Raw genomic sequence first — 9,714 nt, 5'->3', positions numbered from 1 at the left:
AGCCATTCCAGCCTGTCAAAGTGGGCAGGGGTGAGGTGGGTTCGGGGAGTGAGGCCAAGTAGTAGCCTGACCAGTTTGTTTTGGGAAGTCTGGTGCCATGTTTTAAGGGCCTTAGAGGTGCTGTGGTGCATGCATAGTCGAAGAAACCTTGTACAAGGGCTCCTGTTTACGGTGTTTTTGTTGACCAGTGAGGAGATCCTGTATAGGAATCTTGTTCTTTGTGGACCCGTTGGCCTGTTCTATAACTTCAGAGAGATGTCACCTAGATTAGCCATGCTATGTGACTCTTATGTCTGTGCAGATGTAGTTCAACTGTTAGTAATAGGCCTGTTTCCTTTCGTGTCATTTCAATATGTAATACATAATGATTTTCATAAATGTTACTCTAATGAGCTGAGGTTGCATATGAAGCAACTCTTATGAATACACATGAAGAACAACACGCAGAAAGAAAAAAAATACATTTGAATAGTAACATTAGAATTGTATATTTTTTTGTTATTAAATATGTTAAATAGGGCTTGTATGCGTATATTTTTGAATTAATTTACACATACTGACATGCTTAAGACAAAGGGATATGACAGTGCCCTCTTGTAAAATGCCATTCATAAACATGTATAACATTAAGCCAGTCCGAGGGCTTATGGTTCAGACAGTGGACGAGAACAACAAAACAAATACTTTTTATTGCACGACTGAGATTGTCAGACACGTGTTAACTAAAATCTGTGTGGAAAAAATGTGACTCTTTGCTTAAATTTACTCTCCATTTTTACACTTTCGGAACACCCCAGATTGTTTTCCTAAATTAATTCACTATCGTTTCTGGAATTGTTTCCTGTAATTTCGGTCAAAAGGCAACGATTTACATTAATGTGATGTACAGTACTGCTATAGCTAGGGGATGAAAATGCAACATAATGCACTATAGTAGGAGTGAACCAAAATTGTAGTGGAAAATGATCGATGGCATCACATTTTAATCAGACAACATTTTAATGCACACCAAGTCGGATAAATTGGTTACTTACTGTAGCCTACTATAGATGAAGATAGATAAGTACAGATATGAGACTATACCACCCCACAGGCTTTGAAGCTATACGATGCCTGCTTCACCAGAGCCCCTTGCTGCAACACTGAATAAGAAATTATATGCATGGGGCCTGTTTGAATATTCATGACAAAATCCATCGGCTGTTTGTACTGTAGCATTAATTAATTGCTCGAGGGTAAGACAAACCCAAATATGAAGCTGCCTGGTTCTGAAATGTAACCCTGAAAGGAAATTAAAATGACAGGGAAAAATGGACTATCGAGCATTAATAGATTATCTGAATGCATGGATTACTTACACAACATTCTGTGTATTTGTTTACTTAACACAAATGAAAGATTATGCACTGATTCATTTAACCACTGATACGAACCACACAAGAACAAGGCAAAGAAGTCAAAACCAAACTCTTTTGTGTTTACAATGAAACCATGTGATAAAATAAGTAATTAAATGTTGAACTGAATCACTCTTTGTTTAGGGCTTGTGGGTAAACATACTATTAATAATGTATGAACATGCGGAAAGAAAAAGGTAGTTCAAGAGAGCCAATAATTTCCTATACAGAGAAGAGTGTTACTCTGGCCATTTAAAAGAGGACTGAGTGATGTTGGACAATATAAAATATTAGCATTCCTTTGAAACAAGAGACCTTGAGTATTTTTCAAGAGTTATCCATACGCATGATGGAATTCAATTCATATGCACAAACTGAAGCTTGAGGACTGCAGTGGATGTTACAGGAGCCTCTGTAGCCACTCCATACAGGTGTAACAGTGTATAGCACCACCTGTTTATAATCATCATTAAGACTCTCTGAACTTACAAGAGTCTGGAGAAAAATGTATGAGTTACACTGTTTTTTAAAAATAGGCCTATACCTTACTAAATGTCGGGTTTTTTTGTATTACTTTTGTGATGGTGTAATATATTAGTTTACACAAAAGACAAAGTACTTTTAAAAAAAAAGCATTGTGTTGTTTGTTGAGGATTTAACCCATTCTGAACGGGAACCCATTTTGGTGTTATAGCATCATGTTATGCTTTAGCTATTGAAAAATAGCAGATCTACAAGCTCATAGCGCGCCACCGAGTGGCTCGCTATGAGCTTGTAGGTCTGCTATTTTAGAAAAATCCAATGAACGACTGACATTTTTTAGAATCTGATCTCAGGTCAAAATGGGTTCATCAGACCAGTGTGTGTCCAGTGGAAACCTCGTATGAATCTGATCTCAGGTCAGAATGGGTTAAGTAACTTTTTTGTGCCATTACCACCAGTGACCTATGTGCTCCACTATCTGAATAATGCATGTTGATTATACAATGTAGTGCTCTGAATTGTAAATTCTCACAATTATACAGCCCATTGTCTATTCATTATTTCAAAACGAATCAAAAATTATGTAAAACTATCTCTAAAGAGGAAAGCAGCGTGTAATATGACTTGCCATATTGTTCATGCAATTCAAATACTTCCCCCTTTTTCTGAGAGTTGAAATTAATCAGATTTAAATGAAATCCGACTTGAATGTCATGCAGGATTATGATACATTTGGAAGATAAACTATGATAACGACACTATATGTGCCATGAGGTGAGAGCACTCAGGCACAGAGTGCTTTCCAATTAACTTAAACCTCCCTCAAGGTTAAATATACATGGGTCCATATAAGTCTTTTCTGTGTGTCTAACCTATCTGCTCTTTTGACTCTTCACATCTCTCCTCTCTGGCGTTCTTTCACCTTGTTTTGTAAGAGCAATGAGAGTGCATGCAAACCAACAGACGGATCTCTTAACTGTATAGCAAATGTGTTTTTCATTAGCCATCGTTTATATCATTTTCAGTTTTAACTACAGGTTCAGTCTAAAGAAACTTTGTATAGTAAGTGGACATTGTAGTTTAGTGTAATTTCCTCTTTTATGTACTTTTATCCAATAATATTGGAAATATGTCATATTGGACATATTATGTCCGATGCTTGATGGTTCACATGCTTGTTTCTTGCTCTTATACTACAACACTGATCAAGACTCATTCAGATTTACATTGAATTCAGTTGATTTAGCCATGGATTCCGGGATATTGAGTTCAATCTTGTTCATATTCAAATTGTGTTTATTTTTTATTTTTGTGTCAGCTATAATGCTGAGTCTATAGCGTCACAGTATAGCCGTATGACACATGATGAAATGTAAACAGCCGTCCACCAAGACTTTCCTTTCCTGCATGCCTATCCCACATTCTCTAGACCTCGCATCCCCCTATCTCCCTCATCCCCTATTCTCCTCCTCACCCCGGCTTCCACTCCATCCCATTGCTGAGCACAGGTATTTGTTTAGGAATCTCTCGGTGGAAATTATACTCCATCTCCGGCGCTCGCTATCAACACACAATTATCATGGGCAATCATGCAGAACAGTGGTGAATTCAGCTGGGACTCCCACTCTGATGACATTACTGTCGGCAAGGCCTGGCTGTGTGGTGGTACCCTGCTTCACACCTACATTAGAGCTCTCTCTCTCTCCCTCCTCCCCTTCTTGTTCTCTCTCTCTCTCTCTCTCTCTCTCTCACACACGCATGCACGCGAGCGCACACACACACACACACACACACACACACACACACACACACACACACACACACACACACACACACACACACACACACACACGGCTGTACCACGCGGATATGGATGGAGGGATGATTAAACTTTTTTTTTTTTTTTTTTTTATCTTATTAGAATTTCATTTAAACCAGGAAGTCATAGAGATAAGCAATCTCTTTCCCAAAGGAGACTTATATAGCCACGAGGACAGCTCCAGTCTGAACCAGGACAAACTCTGTGACTTTATCTTTAGGTTTTCCATATAGCATCATCACCTCTCCTGTGCATGTTGTTAAACCCGCTGTGTGACCTACACAGTGCAGTCAGTGGGCATATACTTCAGAAAGGGGCTCTCAGATCACACGCTTGCATCATATTTTGGTGCTCTTTCCATTCCTGGAGTGTGACATATTACTGTACATAGCTATGTTGGAAAGATATAACACATTCATCACGAGAGTCATCTGTAAAGACTGGATCACACTGCAAAGCAATGTGCTATATTGTGTCCTTTCCCCCTGCAATTCTATGGCAAATCTCAGATGAATTTCTCTATGTGTAAGTATATTATGACGCTTGAAAGGTACCGACTATGATACAGACTCGTGAGAATCAACACAGGAGTCCATTCAAATCCTGATCAAATGCTCCATTCATGAGTGAAATTACCACCCGTCTGTCAGCCAAGGTGTGAATACCTTCATCTATCTACAGATCCTACCTCTGAAGTTGTGATTAAATGCATAATGCCACATAGGCTGATTCCACACAAGGAAAATAATGATTTCTGTTTCTTTTTGGGAAAAGTGTGTGACGTCAAGTGAAACAACATTGCCCTCTAGTGGCTTCTACGCCCAACACACATTTTTTGACCATAATTTCTCTTAATCATCATTTTATTGATAAACCGGTCACACTATTTCATTCTGACAAATATGATATAACAGATTCTTAGTAACAATCCTGCACATAATTCATAAAAGACAAATAGAATAACAAAAACACAATCAACAATATAAGGCAAAATACAAAAATAAAATGTCACGATTCCTACAAGAAGAAACTACCGCTTGCTCACCAGTGTAATGGACAAAGTGATTTGATCTAATCTAACGCAGTATAGGCCTACCATAGTTTCAGGAAGTATGTGTTATATTTCAATGGTAATGGTTTCATAAATTCAAAGTATACTTTATACCCTCTAAACGTCCGCTTATATTGACATTCCCATGCTATGGACACCAGGGTTAAGCTGCCTGTGCCCCCTGGTGATTCGTGAATGAAAAAACCCTTAACATCCTGCTCTAGCAGTCCATACATGTACAACATCTGCCAGTGTCTAGAAAGTCCCTTCAAATAGATGCTGGACAGAATATGAAAAGTGTAAAAATGGCCTGCTGCAAGTTTTTTTTTAAAAGAAAGAAATGGACCATTTCAGAAGCCTCTCTAATAAATCCCCATGTTCCAATCAGCCTGCCGTCGGTCGGTCGGTCGTCATCCCCAAACACTCGACTCAGGAGTGAACCTTGATGGAGTGGCCAATGAGAAGGAAGAGGAGGCCGGCCAGGAGGCTGAAGAAGATGCCGACGGGTGCGACCATGAAGGACAGGCCGTAGTGGAGGTTCAGCGTGAAGTTGTCACACACCACGGAGCGCTGGTGGTCCACGTAGAGGTCCACGACGCTCAACACCTGCACCCACAGCACGTACATCACCACCACACCCAGCAGGAACAGACCTGGCAGAGAATGACACGGATTAGACAATTAATACATATATAGTACACCTGTTAACGCCTAGACATATAATTCACATTTTATTGTGTTAATTTAGTATTTTCGATTCCATCAAATGTAAAACATACATACACTTTTGACGTTGACCCTTGCGTTGATTATTGTCGTTCTGTATCCGAATGTCATAGTTAAATGACTAAAATACTAAATAATTATATTATATCTGATTTGAACAGTTACCCACCAGATGCCAGGAAGAGGCTGCCTCCAGCCTTGTACAAGCGATGGCTCGCAAAAGGAGCAGCACAGATGATGACAAACCCAGCAAGCACTACCGCAGCCACACCGATCAGCATGAAGATACTCCAGAATCCCCTGTAGACTGGACCATATAGAATGGACAATTATTGTTATGGATATTGCTTTTTAAATTTGTGAATAATATAACTGTACAGTAATGTATCAATCAATGCAGAGGCAAGCTTAATTGAATGAAGGCGCGCGCACACACAGTAGTGACACACTTACTTATAGCAGAATCATAGTCTGTTGCATTGTGGGTCTGATATGATACAGGGAATGGGAAGAGGTAGGCATGCATGCACACTTTGGCATGTGGCTGGTTTGCTGGAGAGACAAAAAAGTAAATAATTTAGATTCCTGACAAATAAAAGTATTCAATCAATGAAATAGATGCAGGAATCACAGCATGGCATACAAATCATGCTTTTTGTCATCAATCGTTTTCACAATATTGCAGAATGGGATTGCATCGAACAAGACAGCAGTTAAGACCTTATAGTTACGACCTAATAAAATTCAACACTGCGGTTTTGTTAAGCATCATTTTATCCAAATTAACTTTGGTTGATAACTCAGAGGTGGAATCCCATCCCACATTGCCTTTGGGTCCCTCTCACTCACTGACGGATCAAATGTCGTCATACAACACAAGACTTAAGTGAGATCAACACGATGGCAAACGCATCACTTTCTATCCTTTCATATCGACTCATGACATTTTCTCCAATCAATCTAATCTCTTTCACTCCTGTGGAATTCTGCGGACCCTTGCCAGCTTTGAGGATGTTTGTGACAATGACCCACCCACTGCCTGTCAGAAAATAGACAAGAAAGAAAGAACACATCTAACAAAGCAAAGGAATAGAATGACATCACATGGCATAATGACCTCTGAATGGTCACCTGATGGGGGTCTAGCGCTATGTGATACGTGTTTTATATACAGCACATCGAAGCAAACATTAAGGGATGCTGTGCCATGGAGTGAATTGCTGACATGTGACTCATAGACCCATAAATAATAGTTATTTGTGTCTGACCTTTACTGAACTCCTCAGTCACCCACTTCTCAACAAAGTGAATAGAACCAAGGAGGAAGCTAAAATAAAACATTGCTGCCTCTTATATGGAACCCCTTTTGGTGTTTATAGCATTATGTTATACTTTAGCTATTGAACAATAGCAGATCTACAAGCTTGTAGGTCTGCTATTTTTGAAAAAAATGTGCCTAAAATCTTTGAATATATATTACAGAGTGAACATTTTAACTCAAATCTTTGCTTCTGGGGAGGTCCCTGGAACAACATATTTCCAGATGGGGGGGGGGGGTGAAGGCATATTACATATAATTATTGAGCACCACTGATAACATAAGGTTTTTCAGAAAACTGTCAGGATTTTGAAGACAGACAACGTCAGGTCTAAATGGGCTAGGTTTTGCATACTATATTGCTTGCTACGTTGATCTGGCAATTTTCATGACATTGTGTGACTGTATTTATTTCTTACTGAACCAGAGTTTCCACAGGAGGTTGTTGTCATCGACATTTGACCCGAAAGAACACCTCCAGAAGAATCCTTCATGGTAGTACGTATAGGAGGCATTCTCCAACGAGTCTGCCATCACGACATCTCCAGGCTAGGACAAAGGAAGGAACACATTAAAATGACTCTCCATGTTTTAAGATTACATTACAATTATAAATATTTAATCAAGATCCTCTTAGCATCAAGTAAAAAAGCAATCACACGACGCTGGTACCAACAGGACCCACCAACAAAAGATCAATGGATGGACATTATTGAGGAACTGTATTCTATGGAAAAACTAACATTCATAGTCATACTGAGACTACAAGAGGATAAATTCTATAAAAAATGGGAAAAGTGGAATCTCTTCTCTCAGCCTAGCGATATTGCAATAGAATTTCATTGAATGTTTATTGTAATATGAAAAATGCAGCCTTTTTTCTTTTACTTTTTGTCCTTTTTCTTTTCTTTTTCTTTCCCGTATTGTCTTGTTAGTTGTTTGTGTCTGTTCTCCTTTCAATAAAAATTAAGTGAAAAAAAAAAAAGATTACATTACAATTTAAGAAAGTTCTTTGTTGGGGCGCCCGCTGGCCTAGTGGTCCAGGCGCATGCCACATATACTAGGCTCTAGCTAGCCTGACAGCGTGTCGTGTGTTCGAGTCCCGTTCATGACGACCTTTGTTGTGTGTCTCTCCCTTTCTCTCTCTCCGTCTTCACTGTATAAATATATTTTTTTGTTTTTTTTGCTTTTGTGCCTTTATTGTCACAAATGTACATTATATAGAACCTGTACTTCTGTATTCCACAACCTAAAACATGGTGGACAAGCAGCCATCACCATGTGGCTTTGGCAAGGTGTCAGGCCAGTTCCAATTCATGTTTTTTGTTGTTTTCTTCTTCTTCTTCCCTCCCCCCTCCTATCTATTTTTAAATGGCACAGCCATTCCAACGCATGCCGAATAGTTGGTAACGGAAATAAAGCCAATGACATTAGACACTAGTCGTAGTAGTGGTGGTGGTCCTAGTGTTGATATCATGTCTAGTTCTAGATGCTTACGATGAAAAGTCAGACGTGTAAGTGATATTTGATACCGCTTAGTTATAGCGCACACAGACTGTGAGGTTTATAGAGCTATCACTGTGGGCCTGTGGCATGTCTCCGTCCTGCATAGCTGCACACCAACTACGTACATTAAACAAGTGTTTGATTTCACAAGTGACTCCCTGAGGATGCATCTTCCTGGAAGAACCATCTAATGACAAACAGCTGCCAAAATAGTACATGGATTATCTTGCAATTAAATCTGCATTGTTGACATTGTTACAATTTTTTCACTTTTTTCTTTCTTTCTTTCTTTGTTCCGGTTAATGTCTGGCAAATATCAATAAATTAAATAAAATCAAGGACTGTAACAACAACAATACAACAACGTTTCCTGTGACATTTCCTTGAACCCCACCCCCCCCCCCCATCCCTCCCCCCCAAGGATGAATATAAAAACATGAGAAAAACATTTAACTTTGTACTTGCTCACCTCTACAGCGATGCCCCCTGGGCCAAGAGATCCCACGGGTTTAGGGTCACACGTCTCTGAAGCCAGAAGCCAGTAATCCGTTCCAAACGAGAGGAGGATCAGAGTGGCGGCCAGGGCCCCGAAGAGCCCCGCGAAGAACTGAGCCACGCTCAGCTTCATGCTCATGCTTCGGGACTGACCCAGTCAGTAAGTGGAACTAAAGGGCACGTTCTGTCACTCACGGTCCCCGACTAAAATTTGTGCATGTGATGATTACAGCCTTGAGACACGACTCGGAGACACGGTTCCACTCCTTATCCCTCTTCTGCACTGTGTCGATATCCAGAGTGAGAAATATCCAGCTCCTTGTGTCCGGTCCGTGCCAATGAAATGCCAATGAAAAAGTATTTTATCCTGGCACCAGACTCATGGCCTCCACTCCTTTCTCTCGGGCGGGCTGTGTGTTTGTTGAGCAGGACAGTGGCTGTACCACGTGGTTGTCACTGGTGTTCGGAGAAGCTTCTCCCCCAAGCTATTTTTGGGGTCTGATTGAAAGGTGCCTGCTGCACCTTCTGTGCTCAACTGTCAAACTGAGTGGCCCAATGGGAGAAGGGTGTGAGGGGAGGTTGGGGGAACATGGAGGGAGGAGAGTCAGGAGACCAATGCAAAAATAACCACTCGCAACTGAACACCCCCACTTGTGCTCGGAAGTCTGGGAGTGCCTGAAAGAGAATGCAGGATCAAGGTATTCCTATCCCAACACCCACCCCAAGAATATACTTTGGTAGGGCTGTTTGTGGACTACACACATACCTGTGCATAGACGTACTCACGCACCATTAATTTCTCTTGACACCATGACAACCAATTGGTCTTTTAAAGTACAGTATGCCAAACAGCTCCTACTGCTCCAATAACAGCAACAACACCTACAACAACAATAACAATAATAATAATACATGTAAT

At 40.3% G+C, this 9,714-nt stretch overlaps 1 protein-coding gene across 1 annotated transcript; it reads right to left on the bottom strand.

The window, feature by feature from the left end:
• Positions 1-4,544: 4,544 nt before the first annotated feature.
• On the bottom strand, positions 4,545-9,337 carry tmem182a (transmembrane protein 182a). Its single transcript, XM_080785707.1, has 5 exons — positions 8,770-9,337; positions 7,214-7,343; positions 5,930-6,028; positions 5,646-5,783; positions 4,545-5,403 (listed from the first exon to the last, which is right to left on the bottom strand). Exons 1-5 carry the CDS (start codon positions 8,932-8,934, stop codon positions 5,180-5,182), a joined length of 756 nt encoding a protein of 251 aa, XP_080641833.1. The 5' UTR covers positions 8,935-9,337; the 3' UTR covers positions 4,545-5,179.
• Positions 9,338-9,714: the final 377 nt, after the last annotated feature.

Source organism: Protomyctophum bolini, assembly GCF_963924005.1.
Source record: "Protomyctophum bolini genome assembly, chromosome: 16".
Classification (NCBI taxonomy): Eukaryota; Metazoa; Chordata; class Actinopteri; order Myctophiformes; family Myctophidae; genus Protomyctophum; species Protomyctophum bolini.
Note: the sequence above shows the minus strand (reverse complement) of the source record. Positions and strands in the feature narration are given on the sequence as shown.